At 39.7% G+C, this 27,252-nt stretch overlaps 1 protein-coding gene across 13 annotated transcripts in view; it reads left to right on the top strand.

Annotated features, from left to right (window-relative positions):
• NETO1 (neuropilin and tolloid like 1) overlaps positions 1 to 27,252 on the top strand; it is an 88,273-nt gene that overhangs the window by 53,431 nt on the left and 7,590 nt on the right. For 12 of the 13 annotated variants that reach the window (XR_002888236.3, XR_010598808.1, XR_010598807.1 and 9 more), the window contains 3 exons: positions 3,160 to 3,201; positions 3,310 to 3,437; positions 11,719 to 11,947. Coding sequence is in view for 10 of the 13 variants with exons in the window: in XM_042860413.2 (XP_042716347.1) it covers positions 3,160 to 3,201; positions 3,310 to 3,437; positions 11,719 to 11,947 (399 nt within the window). In the remaining 3 variants the exon portion in view is untranslated. Of the gene's footprint in view, positions 1 to 3,159; positions 3,202 to 3,309; positions 3,438 to 4,392; positions 7,412 to 11,718; positions 11,948 to 27,252 lie in introns of those variants that run through there. The other variant, XM_065585172.1, reaches the window with a different exon arrangement.

The raw sequence follows: 27,252 nt of genomic DNA on the forward strand, positions 1-27,252 counted from the left end.
TCTATTCTAGGTTGTTGCTTTATTTATTTATTATGTATTTGTGTATCCAATATTTATATTTTATGGAGCCTATGTGGAGTAGCACTTGAGCACCTTAGTTTTTCTTTAATCTCAAAATCAAACCTCATTATTTTGCTACAGAAAAGCTTCAGAATAAAGCTTTCAAAAGTCCTGAGCAGCCACATCTCCTGTAGATGTCAATGGGAGCCACAGGTTTCCAGTGTCTCTGAAAATCAAGCCGAAGGAACTTCCACATGAGTTAATTAAAATCCTGTTGGAACAAGTGAGCCTGTACTCTGGCTTTGATTGGACTTGATACAAGAATTACTGGGTGAAATTACTGGGCCTGTGTTATGCAGCAGATCAGGCTAGATGATCATTATGGTCCCTTCTGGTCTTAAAATCTACAAGCCACTCGAAAGAAAGAACAAGTTACACAGGAGAAGGTCATCTAGTGAAATAGCATGTGGAGTGAGTTTTATATCAAGAAACTACAGAAGTGTCCCACTTTATCTTGATACATTTAGACCGGTGCTATTATCTTCCAGTTTAGAAGTTCAGTTGGGGCGGGGAGGAGGGTCGAGAAAAAAAAAAGAAAAAATGTTTTTTTTTTCCTTCCAGCTTGGAAATCTTCAAAGTACAAGAATTCTTCCAATTCTGCTTCCGTCAAAGGCTTACAGATTGAAACCTTTGTTTCCTAGTTCGTCAGAGTATATTTTCTATTCCTTCATTGAATACTTTATCCCTAGGAAACTATCACCACTTGCCACATTTCTGCCTCTTGCCACCTCTGTAAAAGTGTATGGAACTGTCAGAGACTCTGGGGAGGGGCAAGAGAGGCCTTGAAGGGCCTGTCCCCTATCCTCAGCAAACATAACATATGACCAAAATGACCCTCATTCTGGGAGCAGCTGTGGCAACCCTCAAGAAGGGTGTATGTGTGGGTATGGTGGTGCTCCCTGTTGCTAACTGAAGACAAGAAGTTGATGAGGCCTTGATGGACACTTGTACTGCCCCAACTTATTTAAATATTCTTATGAATATTCCAAATAACCCCCCCACTTGTAGATTAAAATGAATAAAACCGCTTGGACCTGAGTCTCCACTCCATTTGAGATAGGGTCCACGGGCAAGTTGTTGTTGCTCTATGATTCAGAGCCTCTCAGCCCTTAAGCAAAATGTGTGGGCATAGGGGCAGCCGTAACTTATGCCTACAAGGATTTGTGTAGCAGAGTTCGTCTTTGCCAGGCCCTCTCCCACCTACATCATGCTGCTCCCCTCCTTACGTTGTGAGGGGGCATCTGGAGCAGGAGGTGACAGAGTCACCTCTGCCACTCAAGAGTTAACTGGTACAGGAAGAATTCTCTACTGCCCTTCTCCTGGCACAGTGCACCACATAAGCAACACAAAGTGGCCTTAAAGTTGCCTCAGCAGACCTGAGAATCCAGCCCATGAAGATTTAAAACTATCTGTTAGAGAAAACTGAAATGTACATAGGACTCTGTGGTTTCGGATGTTAAGTTGAGTTTGTAGTTTAAGTAAATAGATTCCAGTTATACAAATGTCCTGCTTTCAGCTATAGGTACTGGTATCTAAATTCATTAACTGGTATGTTTAATTAAATTTAGGGTTGTTTTTTTTAAATGTCTTCTTAACAATTAATGCTGATTGTCTGCTCAGATATATCTGCAGTCCCTTTAGTTTATGGGCATGTAACTAAGACCTATATTCTGAAACAACAGCAGATCATTGCAAAGAACAGAAACACACACTAAAGTGTACAGAGACATGGTGTCACAAGGTGATTTTACACATTTAATTTTTAAAGCCAATATATCGTAACTGATCCAATATACTGAACATTCTTTCTTGTTCTTCTTCTCCTTGTATGGACTAGCCCTGGTTGAGATGGCATTGCAGAAATTGCAAAGCATTTCCATATTTCTGAAGACATTTTTTCATGCTTTTAAGCTTTTGATACAGTGATCTAATTCTGAGACAATAAAATAAAATCTATTGAATACATAGATTCAAACTCTATCATGGCTTATATCTTGAACTATTCCAATGAAGTCTGGGCAAAAGGTGGCTCAGAATTCTAAAAAGTCCAGGAGAAGTTGTGACAAAGTGTGTGTCATAAGTATTTGTCACCAATCTGGGGAAACCAAATCTTATGAATTTTGACAAAAATATCAAGACCCGCACCTTTTTTTTTTGCTTGTTTTCTTTCTCATGAAATAAAGAGACAGCCTATTGGAAGCTGGAATATGTATGTCAAGGAGAATGATGATGTGATACACTATGATTCTTGAACAATGACTAATCTGATCTCAAGAGATCATCCTCTCTTGAAATATTTTAGTCCTTTCACATTTCAGTTTTGGGCTTCTCTTGAACAGTGTCTTCGACTGTGCCAAACTTTGTGAAATGCTGATTTGTATAATGTGGACACTTGTCTACTAGGGCACAGGGCTGAGACCAATCTCGTTTTACGTAAATCATGCACTTGGCTATAAATAGGATACAAAGTTTCTCAGAGATTAAAGATAGTTGTGTGTGTATGCACTAAAACAGCAAGCTGCATTATATTCATTAACTTTGTTTACTCAATGTATCCCGTGGCAAACTGGTATTTATTTATTAACAGCCACAGGGCTGATTTTTGGCAAAGACAGTGGCTCAACTAGTGCACTATCAATTGGGGTCACAGATCATTCAGATATGTGAGTTCCTTTAGCTATGGTAACCATGCTGTGCAAGGGTTTGTGAAGTAGGCAAAGGGATCCGGTGTGCAATGTCTGGAAAGATAACCACTTGCATTAGATTGCTGCATCAAAACACCAAAGGGATGGCTGTCTGGTGCTCTTGCCCACTGATGTATCCTGAAAACATCTCTCGTGTTCAGTGATAAGAAATTGGGATGGAGACAAAGAAAATTATGCCTATAGCAGATTTTCATAATGGAAAATAAAAAGAGCTTAATAGTAAACTGGCAACACATTTTGCATTATCAATTGTTGCTGTGGTCTTTAAAAGTTTCTGGGAAATAAGTGTAGAGAGATTCTCCCACAATTGCTTGTAATATTCTAATGAAACTCAACAAAATGTTATAACCAAAATATTGAACAAGACTGATTTTCTCCTTTCTAAATTTTTAAGATCCGGACTTTAAGGACCTGGGAGTTTTGAAACCATTGCCAGGTTGGTATGCTAGATATTTCATAAAACTTGGAGGACTTTGCCTTCTGCTGTAGAAAATATTTTTTGCTTGCTGTTCAGGTTTCATTTTTGTGGTATTTTGTTATTCAGTTTGTGAGTTTGAGATGGGAGGACCTGAAGGAATTGTGGAATCTGTGCAAATTGTGAAGGAAGGAAAAGCTTCTGATACGGAGGCGGTTGACTGTAAATGGTACATCCGAGCACCACCACGATCCAAGGTCAGTCCTGCATCTGCTCACTGATTTGGCACTTAATTTAAGAATACGAATATGGTGTATATTTCTTTGTACACACGAGTCTTGCTTAGCAATTTCTAAGTGTTGAACTTTTAAACTGTTATTTTCCTTCAGCATTGGAAGGTAATTTGTCACCTCACTGTCACAGTAACCTTCATTTGCTATAAATAACAATGTGGGCAGCATAATGGGTAATTTTCTCCAACACGTCTTTACTCTGAGCTTTAAAGAATCAGGAGAGCTCGTTAACTGTGAGGTGATGTATCCCTTTATTTTCCATATTTTATATCCCATCTTTATGTTGACATTAAGATCATGTGGCCAGAATATGTAATGTTTAAAAAAACATTGCCAAATCCAATAGTATCATCTTCTGTTTGTCGTTCTAGAAATTAGTGAAAACAGAGCCACGGTAAATTCATATATCTTTAGTCTGAGCCCTATACTTCTGAGAATGAGCTACTGATGAATAGACTTCCCATTCTTACTTTTCCTCCACAGTTAACAATGTTTTTGTCATTGTTTCTCAAATAAAATATAGAAAAAGCATGTTCCCCCGTAATCCAGTGGGTCCCTTCTTTGGTTTTATTATAGTGTCTCATTTGTCCAGGCCCAACTCAGTAGAGCTGGACAATTTTTTTCAGATAAATAGTTGATTCACCCAGTTTGAGATCAACAAAAAATATTCAGAAATTTAGATTGAATTCAACTAATAGTTTTGATGACTTTTTTCAAAGTCAAGATGTTTCATTTTGATGTTTTTGAAATGAAACATCTTGACTTTTAGTTTCAAGCCAATGTTTCAATGTTTTGAAATTTAGCTAGTTTTAAAAAAGAAAATAAAAAAACAAAATGGTTAAAATGAAACAAAATAGTAATGAAACATTCAGTTAGGGTTTAACCGTAAACAATATTTTTTTTTGGTTTTATCTTTCAGCCACCATTACATTATTTTTGCAGCTTACTCATCAGTGAACACTTGGATTAATTACAGATGGATAGCACACCATTTCTCCTCTCTTCTGGAGTGGAATAACTTTGCGCTCATCACCTATTTTCATACACATCTTCTAAAGGCAGCACAGCAGTTGAGGTTCCAAAAATGTCTTTTACCAGTGATGTGAGGGCACTACCCCCTCAGCAGAACTGCCTCAGAGTCCAGGCTTTGCAAACTAGAGTCTATGTGCACACCAACTTTGGAAAGCTGAGAGATAAATCATTTTGTGTGTTATTACGGAACAGAATGAACACAATGTACCTATCTATTATAACATTTGGCATTCAGTACCCAAAATGAAAAGTTGCCCAAGAGTTACATAAAATTAGATGACAGATTCGTGGCAGCATTTCTCTATTCAACGAAAGTTTGGAGGAAATTTGGAATAGTTGTGTGGCAAAGGATGGAACAGGATTATTGCAGATACCCACTTTAAGCTCCTATTTATTAGGTTATTTTCATATAATTGCAATATAAATACAGGTTTTCCACTAAATAGACGGGATTCCCATTCTCTGCCAGAATAAAGAGCTATGACTGATATTGAATGTGTAGACTGAAAATGATTATTGCACCATACTGTGAAATTAGTTATTGATAGGTGTATCATAAAAAAAAGACATTTGTGCTTCACTAATTCTGGGCTGCTTCTGGAGCTGGCATAACCTGCAGAATAAGTTAGGGCAGCTCCCAATGCTGCTCTGATTTATAGCAGCTTTGCACCGATGCCTTTGTTTTGTTCCACAGTTCAGAATAGCCAGAATGCAAAGTGCTCCAGCCACTCACCCCTCCTCATCCTTGATACGCTCCTATTCCAGGAGCTGCACAGGAGAGTGGCATAGGCCCACCTACACCACCTAGACACCATGGGAATTAGCTGCAGCAGAGAGACAAGTGTACAGGATTTTGATGTCCGATCTAGACTGAAAGGAGCTTTTCTTTCACATACATTATTCTTGGCAGTTGAACAAATACTTTCTTTATTATGAGCTTTGTTTTGGTGCCTTATAAAGAACTGATTTTCTGCACACAAGTATTAAGGCAGTTATTCTGGGAAGTGGTTTGAAGCTTTTCCTAACCTGCATAATCAATCACATTGTCAGACCAAACCTTTGGTGAATGATTAAAAAAGAACTCATCAAAAGTGATTCACAATGAAGAGATTATAATCTGACTTTTTTACTGAAGTTATATATTATTCATAGTTTACAATCTCTCTTTTCCTTTAATATATTCAGTCAGGGCTTTCCGTTACTTTCAAAGCTAAATAAAAAACAGTACAATTTAGCCAACATTTCTTTTTTCATTATTATGATAAAAATACAAACTTAAAGGTGACAAGACAATTATTTAAACCATAATGCGATCAGGGGATATAAATTATATATGCCACAGCTGCAGTGAAGCTTTATCATTTTTGTTGCTAATAGCATTGGCATTTGCAGCGACATCTCAATGCTCTGTAAAAACTAATGCTCTAAAACTGTGCTGGTACATTTCTTCCCACCCTCCAATATAACATGGAATTGGTGGTTTGAAGAAAAGGGTTTCATTGACATTTTCTGACATAAATGTGGAAAAAGAAGATACAATGGTTATGTTTCTACTTTATAGCATATTGTGTTGTTAAGTAAGAAAAGACCTCATAATGCTTAATATGGTCATGTGCAAGTGCTTACTTAAAATACTAGCAACCTAGTTATTCCACATTGAAATCAATGGCAAAACTCCCAAACCTGAATGGAGGATAGAGCAGGCCTTACATTTATTTTAAAGGACTCCGTTAACTTTTGTGTGAAAGTTTCTTATGTTCTGGCATTACAAATAGCACTTAAAATCAGAATAAATGAGATTAGAAAAATAAGAAAAAAATTCTCATTTTCAGTTGGATCACTTTAAGCCTGACCCAAAGTTCAGTAAAAATCTTGCTGCTGACTGGGGTTTTCGATCATGAGCATTGTGAATTAGATAGCACAGTCAGTTTTACTCTTTCTTCCAGCATATTCAGTTTGCTAGTCAGCTTCCACTATTTGTGTGGGTGTTTCACACATCAGGTTAGAGAAATATAGAAATATATAATCATAAAACAACACAAATTGGTAGAGGCATGAAGGAGCAGGTCTAGTACCTGAGATTACTTTTAGCTCTTTTTTTTAGCTGACCAGATACCAAGTTGTCAGAGTCTTTTTAATTGGGATTCAATTTTTAGTCATGCACTGAATAATGTAGGTCTTTGATCTTGAGAAATACTGTGGGACTGATCCAAACCCAACTGAAGTCAAATGAACGGCCCTGATTGATTTCAATAAGCTTTGGATCAAGCCTTGGTTTCCTCATGTGAAGTTCTGAATGCACTCAACTCCTGTGATGGTCATTGAGAGTGGAAACTCACAGGACCAGGTCCTCCTTGGCTTTAATGTACAAATCTGCATTTTGTTTTTGGAGCTGCTCTTTCTTTTGCACAGTTGACATACAGTTTTAAGCTAATTATTTGAATCCAATGCATCAATGTTGATTTCTGACCAATCTATATTTACTATGCCAAACTGTGCTCCCAGATACACCGGTAATGCCAGAGCTGAAGTCCTGTGACTGAAAACAGAATTGAGACTAGGAAACAAATATATTTCATTTATGAAGTTCAGATTGTTGGCTTGTTTGTAAACAACAGGGAGGTGAAAATCCACATTACCGTGCTTTTTGTTCCTTGTCTGCTGCTATATTAACCTACTTTCAGAAACAGGCTACTTTTTTTTATAAGGCTAAAGGATGGTAGGCCACTGGAGGTCTTTAAAACAGAAGCCTGCAGAAATAGAGGAACACGTGAAGTGAATGCCTATAGTGAATGGATGAAGAAATTGCACTGAGTGTTACAACATATTGTGAGAATGGTAGTATGTAAAAGTGATGAAAATTGCCCCTGATTTTGTTGTTGGGAATAAAAGTTGTTACCCCTAAACTAGCCTTACTATGATTATTTAGCTTTTACAATAATGTATCTGTGTATTTTTTTGGAATGGGAGAGTAGTTGGTGTGAAAGATTCAGCCATACTTTCAAATGCTGTTTCCTGGTGGAGAGTGCAGTTGGGGTACAAATATAGTTATTAACTGCAATGATGTGATGAAGGCACTCTGGGGTTCCCTATCAGAGCTCCTTTACCATAACTTGTAGCCATAGTACCCGTCTAAGGTGGAGGAGCATAGGAAAGTAAGATAAACATTTACATCTCCATCCTGAGCAGGAGTTTATGCAGAACTACACCAGTGCAGGACGAGCACTGGTGGGGATTGTGCTTCAATTTCTGTTGTGCTTCTCCTTGTGCACAGGGGGCGAGCAATCTGCTCTATTCAGTAGCACGTGACAGATTGTTCTCCACAGTGTACGAGCCATCAGTACAGAAGTGGCATGACCCTGTCTATCCCACCCACCCCTTTTTTTCCAGAGTCTTACTTTGGCAGGGGCATATGCTTCCAGAGCACATGGGCTGCTACTGTTGAGAGGCCCTTCACAACCATGCAAGGAGGCTGAAGGATTCTTGTTTGCTTCTCCTTGCTCCACAGGAATGCCAGGAGCCACTCACAATCTGGCCTTTTAAAAGAAAAGTAGTTGCCCAGGATTCACAGTCATCTGCTGGTGGCCTGTAGAGATCTGACTGGGTGCTTGTTGGTGACTCTCTTGCTTGTTTAGAGCTCCTCTTATAGATATGCTGAGTCTTCCTAGCAAAGAGAAGCCTGGAGCTTGTAAAAGACTACTGGATACAAAGGCCTGCTCTACACTATGAGTTTTGATCGAATTTAGCAGCGTTAAATCAAATTAACCATGCACCCGTCCACACAACGAAGCCATTTTTGTTGACATAAAGGGCTCTTAAAATCGATTTCTGTACTCCTTCCCAACGAGGGGAGTAGCGCTGAAATCGACATTGCCGGTTTGAATTAGGGTTAGTGTGGACACAATTCGATGGTATTGGCCTCCGGGAGCTATCCCACAGTGCACCATTGTGACCACTCTGGACAGCAATCTGAACTTGGATGCACTGGCTCGGTAGACAGGAAAAGCCCCGCAAATTTTTGAATTTCATTTCCTGTTTGCCCAGCGTGGAGCGCTGATCAGCACAGGTGACCATGCAGAACTCATCGGCACAGGTGACCATGCAGTCCCAGAATCAAAACAGAGCTCCAGCATGGACCGTACAGGAGATACTAAATCTGATCTCTGTATGGGGAGATGAATCTGTTCTATCAGAACTCCGTTCCAAAAGACGAAATGCCAAAACATTTGAAAAAATCTCCAAGGCAATGATGGACAGGGGCCACAACAGGGACTCAACACAGTGCTGTATGAAACTTAAGGAGCTGAGACAAGTGTACCAGAAAGCCAAAGAATGAAATGGACGCTCATGGAGGGAGGGGCGACTGATGACTGTAGCTATCCCTCAGTTCCCGCACTCTCCGAAAACCATTTGAATTCTGGGTTGAGCTCCCAATGCCTGAAGGGTCAAAAACATTGTCGCAGGTGGTTCAAGGTATATGTCGTCAGCCACCACCACCACCACCCATGTAAGCAAAGGAGAAAAAATGGTTTCTCACCTTTTTTCACTGTCACTGTATGTCTACTGGATGCTGCTGGCAGAGGCGGTGCTGCAGCGCTACACAGCAGCATCCCCTTGCCTTGTCTTGCGGATGGAAGACGGTGCAGTATGACTGGTATCAGTCATCATCGTCCCATGGGTGCTCCTGGCTGGCCTCGGTGAGATTGGTCGGGGGTGCTTGGGCAGACATGGGTGCTCCTGGCTGGCCTTAGTGAGGTCGGTCGGGGGCTCCTGGACAAAAAAGGGAATGACTCCAGGTCATTCTCTTCTCTAAGTTTTGTGTAATGGAGATTCAGTCCTGCCTGGAATATCATGCCAGCTGGAGGCTTCTGCCTCAGGCTGCTCTTCCAGTTGACAGCACCACGCGGTCGCACCTACCCCTTGCTCCCAGGGTTCACAATCAGATACTTAGACCTCTACATTTTGCTGCAAATAAAAAAATAAAGCTGCCATTTAGAACTGTTCCCCAACATACATATCCTGGGACATTTTATATTTTACCAGTGTCGACCAAAGGCCCACACACAAATGGAGATTCAGTCCTGCCTGTCCTTCTATCCTAGTGCTTATCACAGATTCCCATTTTCAGCTATAGGCTAAGCAAGTGCAGAATGATGATTCACTCTACTTCGCTGTAAGCCAACCACCCTCCCTTCCCCCCTTTGATCTCTGATTGCAGAGGCAATAAAGTCAGTGTTGTTTCAAATTCATGAATTCTTTATTACTTCATCACACAAATGGGGGGATAACTGCCAAGGTAGCCTGGGAGGAGGGAAGCAATGGGTGGGGTTGTTGTAGGGGCACCCCCTAGAATGGCATGCAGCTCATCATTTCTGCGGGATGTCTGGGGCTCTGATCCGGAGCGGCCGTTTGCCTCTCTGGTCCTTTAGTAGGCTTGCCTGATAGTCTAGGCAGGACTGACTCTCCATTAGACAAAACTTAAAGAAGAGAATGACCTGGGGAGTCATTCCCATTTTTGTCCAGGCGCTCCTGACCGACCTCACCGAGGCCGGCCAGGAGCACCCATGACCCGCAGCAGACGGTACAGTATGACTGGTAACCATCTTTGCCAACTTGCAAAGCAACAGACAGTACAGTATGGCTGGTAACTGTCTTTGCCAACTTGCACGTCCGACGAAGTGGGCATTCACCCACGAAAGCTTATGCTCCAATACATCTGTTAGTCTTAAAGGTGCCACAGGACTCTCTGTTGCATTCTCTAAAGAGAGACTACTTGTCAGGCATAAAAAGTACCAATGGATTCCAATACAGTATCTAAAAAAATTAATAGGTGATTTGTAAATATACACTGTGAAGTGGGAGGCTGTTAAATAGTGCCCATTCATTCTAAGCAATAGGAGTTTTGAAACATGAGTGCCGTGACATCTAGATTCCTCCATGTTGTCTGGGAGGAGTTGTGCTTATATACTTGCTTGAAGCCACAAAACTAGAGAGATCGTGCTTCTCCCCTTCTGTCTTTTCATGGGAAGAACTGTTTGAAGTCGAGATTTTTTTTGTGCAGAAAGTTCATTGGAGAGAGAAGTAATGCTGATTGCTACTTCAGTCGGAGTGGTCCTTTTTGTTTGTTTTTGTTTCAAAATAAAGATGCAGCTTTGGAATACATTCAATCATTGGGTTCAAATACATGTATAGATTGATTTTTATTTTTATTTTTTTACTATTTCTGCTGTAATCTAGCTTTCTTCAATATTTTCCTAAGGTGTGCTAGTTATCCTGTATGGTCTAGTTGTATATCATGTGCCTGCCTAACCTCTGATTTACTTTCTGTAATACTGGTATGTTTGATTTTGCTTTAATTTATTAGGAAAGGCTCTCAAATCAGTAATATGGCTTCCTCTATTGGAGGTCATATAGATTTTAATTGAGAATAAGTTTTCCTTAAAATCAATAAACAAATTTACTGGATTCTTTAGGCAGGATGATTATTTTAGTTACATTTGATAAGATGGCTTAAAGTTCAGAAAAAGATATTCCTTTCTTATTAAAGCCTCATGGGGTTTTAGATTAATTTCTCTGGAACACTGTTGGTTTCATCCCTGTTGACTTAATGATAAGAGCTTTGTTGAAAAAGACCGAGATGGTGACCAGACTGCTTGAGGAAACATGAAAAGATTAATGTTTGGGTTCTGAATGGTTTCTAGATTCTCACTTCCTGAGTCAGTGGAGCTTAGCCATGTCACAAGGATGACACACATTGACTCTCTGGAGGGAGCTGCAAGTATTTGCCTTATTATTCTTCTTGCTGGGTGAGTAATTGAGCAATATTGTGTCAGTACAGGAAGAAGTTTCTGACCTGTCATCAGGCTGGATGATTAGAGGACACACTTGCTTCTCCTAAAAGGGATACATTTAGGAGTTTAAATTGGAAGCCGGGGGTCTCAGAATAGGCAAAAAAAGAAGCATTTGGACCTCCTCTGGACTAGACTTTAGAACAAGGCAAAATGTGATGAAGAATAAACAGTACTCAGTTACTGTATTAATGCAAAAATAATAAAAGTGGCCTGTGTTTTGTCACCTCTAATAACAAAAAGGTCGTGATCTGAATATAGTTCAAGTGTCTATTTTTCACCACAGGGAGAAGTGCTGTTTAATTGTTCTTGTTCCTATTTTGGTTTATACAGTTCTTTTTTGTTGTTGTTTTGTTCTTTTGTAGATCTATTTACGATTCTTGGACTATGAAATGCAGAATTCAAATGAATGCAAAAGGAATTTTGTGGCTGTCTATGATGGAAGTAGCTCGGTGGAGGATTTAAAAGCTAAATTTTGTAGCACTGTTGCTAATGATGTGATGCTGCGTACAGGTCTTGGGGTAATCCGTATGTGGGCAGACGAAGGCAGTCGAAACAGCCGATTCCAGATGCTCTTCACATCTTTCCAAGAACGTAAGACTCTAAGCACTCTATGTTTCAATATGTCAAATAATACAAGTCTCATAAACTGTTAATGACACTTTCTTCATACAGAGTAAGAACTGAAAGAAGTTCCTTAACAAACTATTAAAATCGCAAACCAGGTTTTTATTTCATATGTTACACTGTGTGATGATTAGTGAGACAGTGGTTAGACTACAGGACTGGGAAGCAGAACGTCTGGATATTAATTTTAAAACTCAGTTGTTCTATGACCTTGGGCAAGTCTCTTAACCTCTGGCTACCTCAGTTTTCATTTATTTAAGGCGAGGCTGATCAAACTGAACAGAGGTTTCTGTGCGGCCTAATCACTGACTGTTTACAAAGTGCTTTGATATATTAAGATGAAGAGAACTGCAATATAATTATTTTATCACTAGATGATGTGTATATATTAACAAGCAGGTACATCATCTCCTGTTAAGTAAGGGATGATGGTTTAAATCCTTTGATTTAATTTTTTAGTAACCATAGAAGTTATCCAGAAACTTTACATGAAGTTATGGTTTATAAAAGATACAAAAACTTAAATTTGAATAATATTCATTTTTGGCAGCTTCTTGTTGTTTAATTTGTAGAATAAAAACAGCAACAACTCTTGCACTCAAAGTAAGAGGAAAATAGAATCAACACTGCCAGCTACCAAAAATGATTAATTTAAACCAGTTGTGATAAGAGCATATGTTTTTGATTAATGAAAATAACATGGTTGTTTTTCAGGAAACTATATGTTTATTTATTTATTTATAAATGATGATTAATGCTATATTCAAAAATATAATCTTTAGTGCTTTGCATCTCACATCTGATGTACAGTACAGTGAAGTAAGTAATAAGTGTCCTGGGGAGGAAAGGGTAGGTAACACGAATATAGGCAATAGCAATAACATGAAGCCAGATAGCCAGAGTTCCACAAATAAAAAGATTTGGTTTACCAGAATGCAATCAGTGACTAGAATGTGTGCATAATCCCATCAAATACATTCTTCATCTGCATTCTGTATGTACCCTATGATGAAGCAATGAGACAGTAGTGGTGAGCCTTTGTAATTCCTTAATTTGACTCTGATTAAAAATTCCTGACGCTCTACTGACCTGCAACTGTGTTTGTCACAGTTCTCTCACATTGCAGCCTTAAAGGTAGTTTGTGTTTCTCTAGTCTATAAATCAAGCCTGTGTCTAAAATATAGAGAGAATCCTCTATTGAGATATTACCGCTTTTTGCTTTGTTTCCCTGGCTGGAGAAGTCTTGAATATTCAAGGTCTGATTCACTGGGAAAAAAAAGAAAAAAAAATCTTTCTCTGTTACCTTAGAAACAGAGAAATAGGCATTGAGGATTCACTGCTTCTAAAGAACCAAAGAGTAATGCATACGATCATCAATTTATGACCAAGATTTGAGCAAGTATATGTTTACAAGGCTTTAAAATTCAATCATAGCCATGGAAAACCATTTTTTAAAATTTGTATTCCATGAAACCTGGAAACAGTTCCGTAAACATTGCTCAGCCCTCTTCTCCCCAACCCCCCCCCCCCCCCCCCCAAAAAAAAACAACTGGTGAGTAGCCACTTTATAATAAACATCATCAGGTGTTAAACCATATTCTGGCAGGACAGTTTAAAATCTTTCCATGTCATATTAACTGGTCAATTTCCTCTAAACTGTCACTGACATGTTAAAATCTTAGGACACATTAAAGGCTAAATTCTGCCATCAGATACATGTACCACATCAGATGTCCAGAGATGGTTATGTACATAGAAGATTGTTGTGTCTGAGTTCAAAGTTAAAGCAGATATCTGATATGCCAACTATAAGACACAACATGTGGGGATGAAAAGTCTAAATCTTTTAGCAGCACATGGAAATGATGAGATCATCCACACACAGAGGATGAGATTTGCAGCTTTCATAGGCGCGCAACATAAAGATCAGGGAAAGGGAAGCCACAAGGATCAGAGGGGACACCTTGGTCAGCGCTGTCAGACTAACCGAGAAATAGCTGTTCTATTCACTCAGAGCCAAGAAGGAAGGGGAAAAAAGGCAATTCCTTAGCTGGGCAGGTGGCATTTCACTGTGCCATGGGTCTTCCTCATTGATCTCACTTTAGTAAGGGTTTCACATTATTATTAATTTCACATGTGCATAGACAAAATAAAATGATGAAAGAGTGGCAAAGTAGAATGTTCTTACATATTATGATAGGGGTCACCAAGTGGCACTGTGACACAAAGCCTTTCACGTTCCATTTCTTAGTGTGCAATGTTCACGCTTTGGACCATATAATGTGATAGTATTAAATTTATAGAGATATCCTATCTCCTAGAACTGGAAGGGACCTTGAAATGTCATCAAGTCCAGTCCCCTGCCTTCACTAGCAGGACTAAGTACTGATTTTGCCCCAGATCCCTAAGTGGCCCCCTCAAGGATTGAACTCACAACCCTGAGTTTAGTAGGCCAATGCTCAAACCACTGAGCTATCCCTCCAAATTGCATGTTTTTGTTATGCAAGGGTTTGTGTAATGGCAGTGGTCCTGATGGTTTGCAAGTAGCAGGAGAATTTGCTTTCTGCCTCAGTTTCTCATTAGAATCAATTATTTAGTCACAGTTGCTCCCTGGGAACTGGGCATTAATTCTAGGTAGAGAAATCTGAAAGAAGGCTTTGCCTGCATGCTGTTTAAGTACCTGTGTACCAGGACTGGCGTATACGTGTAACTAAAACAAGTTTATGCTTTAGAATATACACAAACTCTGCATCACTGGTTTCTCCTCCAGTAGGAAGCAGTCCTGCAAGACCCTGAACATTTGCTATTGTTCTGCAGAGGAATGACAGTAGTATCACAATTGGACACTAGTGTCTGAAGTAAGGGCATAAAAAGCGAGTCTAAATGGATTGTACCAACAGAACTGAGTGACTGATTCTAATATGACTCTTAACACGTCAGTATTAACTCAGTATTCAGTGAGTAGAATCATCAGCTGTATCAAATATTGAGTTTTGTCCATTTAAGCTCTGTCTGTTCAATTCATCTGGCTATGGTCCAATCCCATTTTGTATTCTTTCAAAATATGACTTCATTTTAAAATGCCCTTTTACCATGCCCCAGTAGTACTTAATAATTCCTAAATGTGATGGTCAGTGACTGCAGCATACTTTAAATATAAATTTTAATTTATATTTAAAACTGGAATAACAGGAGCGTAATGAAAGGGCAACAAAGTTTAAAAAAAAAAGATGTTTGTTTGCATGTTCAGGTGAGACTTGAAAAATTATTTTCCCCTGAACTATCCTTATAAATACTATAGGTGTTTTCTCCCCCACTGACTGACTGTTCACTTCACCTACCTTAACTCTGACAGTGATCTCCAGCCTGATTAATGACAGACATACTTTCTACAGACAGCTACAGCCCCTTCAGTGAGCTTTGCTTCTGAATAGCCACACCTACACTTTAACCTAAAAGCAGACTCTCAGAACCTGGATATATGGATAAGAGAAAATCCCTCTGTATGCACAACAGACAAGATGCTCATTCTATCACTTCTGACAGCTATTTATTAGTACCGCATCCCTCTATCCATAATCCTGAGTGCACTGGACATGCTTGCCAATAAGGGAATCTCCTTCATCCAACCCCCATCAGAAAATATCATTCTTTCACCTCCCTTTATCACCATCCTCAGTTTAAAAAGGGATTGCACTGAGCCTTTTAGAAGACCTATTATGTTTGGCTGTCTTAAAGGAGGCTCTACAATTCTTCCTAGTTTCCTTCTCTAAACCCAAACATATTCTGACAGTGGAATATAGGACCTGATTTACTTGTGCAGTGCTACCAGCCAAATCCGTCCTTCCGGCCAAACTAGCCTGCCCAAAAAGGATTGCCCAGTGTAAAGGCAATCCTCCAATGGGATAGAGACAGTGTAGGGACTTTATTGTTTATTATGTTAGTTCATAACCAAGTGTGTGTTAAGCACTGTAAAATGTACATAGTAAGAAAAAGTCTCTGCGCTGAAGAACTTAGTGGTAAATAGACAAAACTCCTGCTACTCTCACTCCTTCCCACTAGCATAGTAGGAGAAAGAGGGAATGTTTGGGACACCCTTTGCTAGACTGATCCTCAACTGATCTTTGTCCCTTTGGGGATAAATTAAGCCACCTTTGTATGCACTCTCTCGACCTACACTCTGTGCAAAACAATCAAACCCCAGGAGCTAGGTTATAACATCTAATTCTTCTGAAAAAAAAAATCAAATGTCATGATCTAGACATAGACTCTGTGTGTGTCAATATAAATAGTCCATATGCATGTGTGTATTACAATAAACATGTATGTAGATATGCAGTACATTTCTGAACCACATGTTTGTGTGCATGTATGGTAGTTGAGGCTGCACAGAGATTATTCTTCAGAAGCTCCCACCTTTCTGAAAAATTCTCCTCTTCCAAGCTGAAATTTTCCATATTTGGAGCATTTTAAGAAAGTTGAGCGAAATCTGTTCACCTATTTTTGAGTTATACAGATGGTGAAAAATAAAATATTCATTACATCCATCAGCTGGAGAAAATGGAAAGACAGTTTTTTCTCAGGCATGGCGCAAAAGAGAGAAACTTCTCATTTCTAGCCCAATTTATAAAACTAAACCAAAGATCAAATCAATAACACTGCTCTACAGCCAAAATGCTTCTGAAATAAATGTAGTCAAACTTTACTAATTCTGGGTCACTGAGAACGAAGATGATGCTTAAAATGGTTGATTGTCTCTAGTTTTCAAGAAATGCTATTGGGTCAGTATATATGACCCTTGACTTGGGAATGGCGGAGGATAAGTGAGTTATAAAGGGAAGGGATCTCAATTTAAACCAGAAATGACTAAAATACATCTTTGACTGGATCTATGAATAAATCTGACTGGGTTTGGACAGTACTTGCTTTTTAGGCAAAACAATGCATGATGCAATCTGAAGCTGGTATTGCATCATACATGATATGAATTGCATCATGTTATTCCTAGAAGTCATGGACGATGCAATCATAACGAAGCTTACATCACTCTGCTGAACAAATTGTCCTATATTAGCTCTAGAAATCATACAGTGTGGTGCTCTCTTATTTGTCAGTGTTTGATTTTGCAAAGGGACACATTTATGTTTAGCCAAAGTGAGCAGAGATGCGTGGTACTTGTGTGAACTGTGCAGATAACTTCTGTTATGTTTGTGGTGAAGTGACTTTTCAATCACAAAAGCGCAGTATAACCTCTATGGTTAAGAAAGTCTATCACCTTTATTTTGGCTGCAAAATTGGAGATCAGGACAAGAGGTGGGCCCCACACATATGCTGCAACACTTGTGCAACAAATCTTCGCCCGCCAGTGGTTGAACAGGAAAAGGAAATCTGTGCCTTTTGCAGTGCCAGTGATTTGGAGAGAGCCAACAGATCATACCAGCAATTGTTACTTCTGCATGGTGCCTCCAGTTGGGAAAGGTGTGTCAAAGAAGAGAAAGTGGACTGTGCTTTATCCAAACATTCCATCAGCTATACGCCCGGTACCCCACAGAGAAGGACTGCCGGTTCCTGATGCACCAGAATCATTCTCACTTGAGTCAGACGAGGAAGAGGAAGAGGATGAAACTTCTGGTCCTGAACCATCAATGTCACAGGACCCACATTTTCTCCCATCCTCCTCCTCTGAACCACACCTCATAACGCAGGGTGAACTGAATGACCTTGTCAGGGATTTGGAACTACCCAAGAGTAAGGAAGAGCTGTTGGGCTCCAGACTACAGCAGTGGAATCTCCTGGCAGGTGATGTTAGGGTTTCCATGTTCCGTGACCGTCAAAAGGATCTTGTCCCATTCTTCTTCATGGAAGGTGATCTTGTAGCCTGCAACAACATCGATGGTTGATGGCAGCCCTCAACATCTTTCACGACCCAGATGAGTGGAGACTGTTCATTGATTCATCGAAGACGAGTCTTAAAGCTGTTTTACTGCATAATGGCAATGTTTTGCCATCAATTCCAGTTGGTCATTCAGTCCATATGAAGGAAACCTAGGACAACATGAAACAACTTTGGAGGTGCATAAACTATGACCAACATCAGTGGCAGCTTTATGGCGATTTGAAGGTTGTTGCTTTCTTGCTTGATCTGCAGACTGGATACACAAAGTACTGCTGTTTTCTCTGCAAATAGTTTTGCAAGAGATTCCCACTACTTCAAGAAAGACTGGCCACTCTGACAGTCATTGGAGCCTGGGAGGAAAAGTGTTCAGCATCCACCACTTGTTGAATCAAGGAAGATTTTCTTACCACCCTTACACATCAAGCTGGGTCTGATGAAGTACTTTGTCAAGGCCATTGACAAAACACAAGCAGATTTCAAGTACCTCCATGGAAAATTTCCAAAGTTAAGTGAAGCTAAGATAAAGGAAGGTTTCTTTGTTGGTCCTCAGATTCGTGAACTTCTTCGAGATGATGCATTTGACCATGCACTGCGTGGCAAGGAAAAGACGGCATGGAAAGCCTTCCAGTTAGTGGCAATACATTTTCTCGGAAACAACAAGGCAGACAACTACAGGTTGTTGGTGGAAAACCTCCTCAAGGCATACAAAAGCCTTGGTTGCAACATATCACTAAAGATACATTTTTTGCACTCTCATCTAGATTTTTTTCCACCGAACTGTGGAGCAGTGAGCGACGAGCATGGCGAGTGATTTCACCAGGATATTGCAACAATGGAGAAACGCTATCAGGGCAAACGGAGCCCATCAGTGCTTGCAGACTATTGCTGGACAGTGACAAGAGATGCTCCATTTAATGAATACAAGAAACAAGCCTAGAAGTGCCGAGTAGACACTGAATAGGACTAAACTATGTACATAATAGTTTTTTGCCTTTTGTTTCATAATAAATTTTATTTATATAACCCTTTTGCTGATTTTTAAAGTGTTGCATAAACAGGACAGGTGAAATATTATCATGTAAAGCAACCATAAACACATGAAAAGACCTAGGTTTACAATTTATGATTAAAACTCTACTATCTACACAATATACATAGACATAAAATGTAAAAACATAAATATCTTAGAAACAGTAGCCAATCAGTTGTTTTAATTGTCATATTTGAATTCAGCACATCAAAATACATAATAAATAGCACATTTTATCTCTGAAGCAGACGACTTCTCAAAAATAGTAGACCAGTTTAATGGATGCTGAAGTGTTGACTCTGCACTGTGGGAGTACAGAGGAAGTGAGAGACGAGAGTCCAGGTTCTGCTGACAGTTACATTGATGCAACCCCCTTGACTTCAATGAGGTTTCACTCTCTTATCACATGTGGCTGCATTCCCTGTTGCAGTATTTTGGGTTACTAGTTATGCTATTAAACATATACTTTAATATACAATAGGCTCGATTCTGTCTTCCCAGTTGACTTCAATGAGAGAATCAGGGATGTATCTGAGGAGAATTTTGAAGTCTTATGGGCCATATTCTGCCCAGATTTACACTCTTGCAACACCATTGGCTTCAGTCAGGTTGCATGCACATAACTTAGGGCAGAGTTTGTCCTCTTAGGGTTTTCCATTTCCTTACTCAGGACATGATTCTGCTACCATAACCCACATTAAGTAGTATGCGGCACATAGTTCTATTGGTCTCCATGGGACTATTAATGGAATAAAGAATGGCTGTAGTGATAATTGGCCTATCCAACTCATGAGCCAGCTCTGGGAAAGTGGATTTATAAAGTGTCACAATACCCTATAACAATAAATGGTGGTGGGAAAAGGTGTAAAAGGGAGACAGACTGAATTAGTCTAAACAAAAAGGCCTACTGATATGATCTTAACATAGTCCTTGAATTATGCCTGATAAACAAGACAAACGTGGGACTGGAAGTCAATGAACGAAAATTGGTGTGTTAGAAAATAGGCCTAATTGGTGGACAAAATAAAGAAAGATGACCTATTCCACCCATCACTCCCTTTTGTGGTTCTCCAAAAAGGAGACTTTGGAAGAAACTTTGATGGAAGCGAATGCAACAATTGCTGACTGAAACAAGTGAAAAGATTGAGCTTCACCATCCTGGCTGCCATTTCTGCGATCTCCTGGGACCCCCAAGATACACTGTAACAATGTTGGACCTTCCTCAGCCTAATCCTGAGGGATGTTCTGACCAGAGAGTCAGATGACATCTCTAGCTCTTGCTAAATCCCAAACAGCATCTAGGATGTGAGACTTTGTTGCTCCCCCACCTCCATGTGTCCTTTTCCTTCCTTACCTAATTTCTTCTTTCCTATCTCTCGCCTTGTGCCTTCTGTCTAATAAGAGTCTGGCTTAGCCAGCCATGACTGTATATTTTGCAACATTTCTGGAAGCTTGTAAAGAAAAAGAGGTAGCTAAAAGCAATGCTCTAAATAGCCTGATGCTGGTACAAGTTTCCCAGGCCCTGGAGTGGCTCTTAAGGCTGAGTGCTGTGCCTCTGGCTTTCCAGTAGTAAGGTTGAAAATAGGTCAACACCAGAGACAAAAGCTGCATTTACTGTCTTTTCCCTTCCCTTTGTATTTGTTTTGTTTTGTCTTCTAGAAACTGGGACTGAACTTTAACAGCAGCATGAATAACAACATCTCCATCCCATCTCCAATAACTTCATCTCTCCTCCCACGCAAAAAAATAGTTATCACCTTTAACACCATCTCAAACTATTATAAGGATTTCCTTCTAAAATCTCTCCATAACAGGAGGGAAAGGGAATAAGGGGTGTTGTTAAAATGAAAACCTTAGTTAATACTTTACATTACAATGGTTTTAACTGTTTTTCCTTCTTTTTCAGTATCTTTATTAAAGGGTTAAAAGGATTTGTCATGATGTGTTTGCCATGGCACTAAGCAGGCTGAGGCCTTTGTATACCAAACCGTGATTCTTATTTAAAAGTGTTGGACAGAATCATGTTAACACCTTTGACTCTTTGGGCCTGTTTATGCCATCAAAGTTGATACCTGACCTATCATGTAAGAGTGCAGAATCTTGACCATAATCCACATTATTTAATGTTAATCAAACAGTTACAAATTAAATTAAATTTAAAAAAACCCTAAACACTGATGTATATCTACTGCTAACCCTTAGCAAAATTCCCTTTTACTTAAATTGTAAACTCTTTGGGGCAAACACAGTATTTCTGTCCTGTATTTGTACGTTACTTAGCATAATGGGGTCCTGGTCCCTGACTGGGGCTTTGAGTACTATAAAACCAATAATAAACTAATATGTAAACTGACTAAAGGTGCTTCAGGGTGGCCATAAACAAGACAGATTTGCATTAAGTAAAATATTGTTATTGACAAGTTCCTAAGGGCAATGAAGGTGTTGGGTTTTTTGTTTGTTTGTTTATTTGTTTTGGTAGTATGCTGTCATTAATGTTAGGAAAGGAAAGTACAGGTTATATCACCTTCATGATTAAAAACAAGTGTATTGTAGTGTGTGCTATTTTAACAATTTGAATGGCATAAATGAAGTGGAAGACGTATAGCATTTTTTCTCCGGAGTATGAAGGAAAAACCTTTACTCACTGTTTCAAGGATGGTGGAAAGAATACCTGAAATATTTTTCTTCTCATGATCTTGCAAAAAGAAAGTCGTCCTTCTCCAGTAAGGAGGAGTGGGGAATAAACAGCCCCAATTGAGCTGTTGGTTAAATGTAAATATCTTGTGCACGGTGCTGTGACTTATTTGATGCTCAAGGGGGGGTTGTGTGAAATGTGAACTCACTTCAGGGGGAGGGATAGCTCAGGGGGTTGAGCATTGGCCTGCTAAATCCAGGGTTGTGAGTTCAATCCTTGAGGGGGCTAGTTAGGGTTCTGGGGCAAAAAATCTGTCTGGGGATTGGCCTTTTGAGCAGGGGGTTGGACTAGGTGACCTCCTGAGGTCCCTTCCAACCCTGATATTCCATGATTCCCAACACCCCCAATGCTATGTGCTGTAGTGGGGGATAGAGTCACTAGCTCAGCTTCTGGGCTTTCATCTTCACTGCAGAGATCACCCTGGTGACCAGCACCTTGGTTTGAGCACCTGTGTATAGGAATCCCATTGCAAAACCCTACCATTATTTCTACATTCAGCTGTGTCTCAGGGCGTATCTCATGGTTCTTTATGTTAAGACTTTGATTCTTTTCCAGTCAATTATCAGTTACAAGAGAACCAGTTGGTCTGTCCTTCAGGAGAATTATGTAAAAGTGCTGGAGGACAGTTGGCTCTTGAGTGGATTTAGCCTGCATCCTGACCACAAAGTGGCGGGTTCCAGCCTGAGTTTAAAGCAGAGCACAGATTCTAACCCACACCCCCAGCTGGCCCAGTATTAAAGCACCTCCAAACCTGAGTCAGAGGCTTTTCTGTGTGGATATTTAGGCGGGAGGTTTGGGCTAGAACACAGGTAAGAGTCTGGGTTAACTGTGCAGTGAAGAAATATCTTAGGAGAAGAGATATGGCAGGGGGAGGATGAGGCCGAGCTGCTCCATTGCTTTTCCTGAAGAGGGCAAGCCTCTGAGAATTCACTACCCATTCCATGGTAACTGAGCTCAGCTCGGTTGTGAAGCTCTGGCCTCCCCTGTTCAATGACAAGTCAGGATTTGACCTTGTACAAATATTTTGACACTGCTGTATAATAGTGTTTGTTTTTTAGAATAGTCATGTAAACTTAGAGAAATTTGGTGAAGGGAAGGTAAATAGTATATTTCACTCACATTCTACATAGACATCAAATATACTGCATATAAATGTGTGTGTATCATATACTCTTTGGGTTGTAGTACAGGTTTAGGCTATTCCTGAATCATAGTTGCTTGAATTATATATAAAATGTTTCTTTCTGAGAGGACTGTTTGCTTTACTTTACCTTATCTAGAGGTAAAAGCAGCAAATTAGGCTTTGAACAAATAAAAAAATACTGCTTTCATTTGTTTTGTATTATGTAAACGGGGCATATGGAATGACTCTCAATTAGAGCTGTGCAAAAAATTTTGGACGATTGGTTTATTTGCTGAAAAGTGTGGTTTGATGTTGACCAAAATATTTAATAATTTGACACAAATTTACTGAATAGTTTTTTGGGGAAAACAGAGTAGATTCACAAGGGGACTTAGGCTCCATTTACAAAACAGAAGGAGGTGGTGCCTGATTGGGAGCAGAGATTCGAACTTGGGTGTCCAACTTTGCAGATGAGTGCCCCCAAACACTAGGCCTTCAGGGGAGAGGCCATTTTGTACCTTTTATATATTGGGGTTTTAGTTATTGTCCCTAACGAGTGCTGTAAGAAGAAACAGTTTATTTTTTTCTTTCTTTCTGCGAGGTCACCCATTTACTTCATATGCTGAGTGTTGAATGTGTTTTTAGATCCTCTGGTATTAGTGCACCATCTTGTGTCCAACATTTTCAACAGCTGAGAGGATGTGAATCAAGCAGAAAGCAAAGATTCTCTGTGTTTGTAACATGGCATACACTGTAGCACTGCAGTGAAATAATGCTTAAATGACTGGGCAGCAATTCAAATGGCAGTTGGGAAAAGTATTGGTTTTAAAACTGCCTTTAACTAGTGCATTAGTTTGATATGGACTATTTAAAATTAGAGTTTTCTTATGTTTTGAATTAAAATTGTAAAGTTTTAAAGTTACAAAAGAAAAATAGAGCAAGTTAGCTAATATGATGGGTTGTGTTATAATTTGATCACTGTGCTAAATGAGTATACATTACGAACTTCTAGTCCAATCTCCTCTGGGATCTTTATTTAAGTCTTTTCTGGGATGCAGGGGAAAAATGAGTGTGGGTATGTCAGTCTACTATTCAAGTTTCATTTGGGAACTCATGAAATCACACCTAACTTGGAAGTCTGCTATGAGAGGTTCCAGTCTGGAATAGCAAGCATTTTGCAGGAGCATTTGCAGAGTTGTGTGGAGAAGCATGTGCTATGTTTTCTCACATTGCATTTAGCTGTAGCTAGTGATATAAAAAGCTACTTTTTGTGAGCAATAAAACTCTACCCCCGAATTTAAAATCTCCCCTAACATTAGTAACACACAACCTGAACTCTGATCTTTTTCACCGTCAATTTCTGAAACTTTCAGGCATCTCATCAAACCCTATGATCAACCATCTCACTCTACCTGATGCCATCTTCATTCTATCTTCTGTGCCATCTTCTTCAGGGGACCCTAATGACCAGCTAAATCTCTTCACTATATTCAGGGGATGCCATATCAGGCCCAGTCAGCCCTAGTCTTCTCTTTTACTTTCTGGAGTGACTGAGATGCCCACATTCTGGAGTAGTGAGGCTCAGAAACTCCTCTGCTGAGTTTCACTGCTCTGTCTCTTTAAAATGCAGAAGTCACTTTGGAGCAAATTCCCCTATGTACTGGGGGACTGATAAACCCTCAATGTTGCTAGATCTCATCCTTTGCTCCCAGAAGAACTGCTAATCAAAAAATCCCAAAGATTAATTGACTGTTTTACGCTTTTCCCAAAGTTCAGGGCATCATATTGAGAAGCTGACTACTTTAAACATCTAAAACATGGTGTATATTCTTATTTTTTAGATTTATGAATTTGTTACATTTGGGTTTCTGATTGCTGTTACTGTGTTCATCTTCATCTAGACTGGCTCTGAGGCTGTCCTTCTTTTCTACACATTTAACCCCATGACCTATCCTCCACCTGCTTCCTCCTTCCTCCATAGTTCCATCACTCAGCTGTTCTTTCTTTTATTCTCAACCTCTTACTCCTTTCTCTTTTCCTTAGTTTGATCTTGTTTCCTCTGCCTTTAAAAAACCCTTGTTCAGCTCCTCCTCCATTTCACTTTTAAGCTTCTTAACATACTGGTTCTTAATACACTAAAGTCCCACCCTCACTTTGAAAGCCTCTAACCTGTTCCTCACCCTTGCTGCTTTTCTGAAACTGCCATCAGTAGGGGCATCACTAATGATGTCCTTCCTGTCCAGTTTAAAGGTCTCTTCTACATACTCCTCCTAGATCTGTCTGTTACCTTGAACCCCATAGACTAACCCCTGTCCTGAAATTCTGTCCTGAAACACTGAGGCTTGTCTTTTCTATCCCTTGACAACTGTAACCTATTAATTTCTAACCTTCATGTTTCTCACCTCTTTTCGCTCTAGTTTATTTAAAATTCTGCTGCTAGAAATTATCTTCTGCTGCTTCTCTCACCATATTAAGAACAGGAGTACTTGTGGCACCTTAGAGACTAACAAATTTATTAGAGCATAAGCTTTCGTGGACTACAGCCCACTTCTTCGGATGCATATGAATCCGAAGAAGTGGGCTGTAGTCCACGAAAGCTTATGCTCTAATAAATTTGTTAGTCTCTAAGGTGCCACAAGTACTCCTGTTCTTTTTGCGGATACAGACTAACACGGCTGCTACTCTGAAACCTCTCACCATATTGTCTCCCATCCTTGAATTTCTTCAATGATTTCCTGTTTCATTCTATATAAAATTCTTGTCATCCCCTTTCCAGCCCTGCCTACATCTCAGTTGTCACTTCTGCCTAGCTTGTTTTCTGGTGTACCCCATGCTCTTCTCTCTCTCCTTAATGCTGCTTTTATGTCCTCCTTGCACTCTTTATCCCCCCCTCCATTCTCACACTTGGATCTGCCTCTATTTCTGTGCATTGTGACATCCTATTCTTCCCTCAAACCACTCCTCAAATTCCCCTTATTGGGATTGATTTTCCAACGTTAGTCTCCTCTCTGGTGCTTAGGACCACAGCAGCTAGGATTTACTAAGGCCAGAACAAGACATAGGCATCTAAGTGTCTCTACACTTTCAGGGACAGAATGCTGCTTCAGACCTTTCTCTCCATGCTCTGAGACTAGCTTTGCTGTTCTTTTCTCACCACAGGTTTTGATTATTCTAATTTGTTGTTTCAAACTTCTTACTGTCTCTCCTTTCCCTTCCTGTTTTCTTCTCTCCCAATCTATTCTTTTTTGGTCCCCTTCCCCTGTGTTCTACTTCCTCCTTGCCATATATCCACATACCTCAGCATGACTGGCTGTGTGAATTTTTTTTCCTTGGAGCATAAGCTCTTAGAATCAGGGACTGTCTTTGTATATATACAGTGTATAGCTCCCAGTACAATAGGGCTCCTTATTTTGATTGGGATCTCTGACTGATGCTATAATGTACAAATGCAATAATATCTCAGATGGAGGCAATTGTTTGACATAACATGGTGTCTCCACCAGCCCTCACCGCCAGGTGGCTCCACACAACGGTAGCAGCAGAGAGAGAGAGAGACTGCGGCAGTAGCACATATCTGCTGATAGGTGTGCATCCCTACCACAGTCTCTCACTCTTACTGCTCTCAAGCCTGATGATCAGCTATTGTGGTGTTTCTGTCTAATTTAGAATATCAACCTCCTTGTAACAAACTTAAAACTCAGCCTGGGGCCATGGCAAGGTTGGGAAGTTTTTCCCAGCCTTTTGAACAAACTGGACTAAGATTTTAGCAAAGCTGCTCTGGTCTGTTGGTTTTCTGTGGAAGCCAGGTGAAATCCAGCCATTTCAGCTTAGCTGAACTTTGGTTATGAAATGTGGTGTTTAAATTCCAAACTCAAATGGTCATGGGGGTGGAACCTTCAACGATTCAAACAGAAGAATAGATCCCCCAACCTCTGGAGTCCATGTAAGCCAAGTAGGGCAAGTTTTCACCCAGCTGTACTTTGACAAGTATTGTACATTTTACTGTACCAATTTATAGGGTTGGCTTTTTTTAAGAGCAACACGATGATGAAAACAAGCGGGGGGAGTGGGAGTCTGAGGGTAAGCATGAAAGACCTTTTAAAAACATTAAGGTGCTATCACAGAAATACATATTTATGATCAGACAGATACATATTTATGCTTTTTTAAAAGGCATATTATTTAGCTGATGGAGCATACCTGCTTTATTGGAGTCATTATAATCTGCTTGGCTAATTAAGTCGCTTTTGGTGTATGTGCTAAAATTGAAAATACAGATTATAGCTGTTATGTTCTATTGGGTGACTGTATTTTTTTGGGAAATGTACAAGTTTTGATAACATTTATTATTTGCTTAACAGACTGTAACAGCTCTGAAGAAGCCGTTACAGTCAATTATGGAAATCTGCAGTTAGGCACTTTTTAAAAAAGTGGATTTCTTTTTATGTGATATAGAAAGTCATGAAGTTCCACAGTATAAATCCTTTGTACTGTTCTTAGTCTGTAAATCTGCAACTGCTCTAAAATA

Source organism: Chrysemys picta, chromosome 2 (genome assembly GCF_011386835.1).
Source record: "Chrysemys picta bellii isolate R12L10 chromosome 2, ASM1138683v2, whole genome shotgun sequence".
Taxonomy (NCBI): domain Eukaryota; kingdom Metazoa; phylum Chordata; order Testudines; family Emydidae; genus Chrysemys; species Chrysemys picta.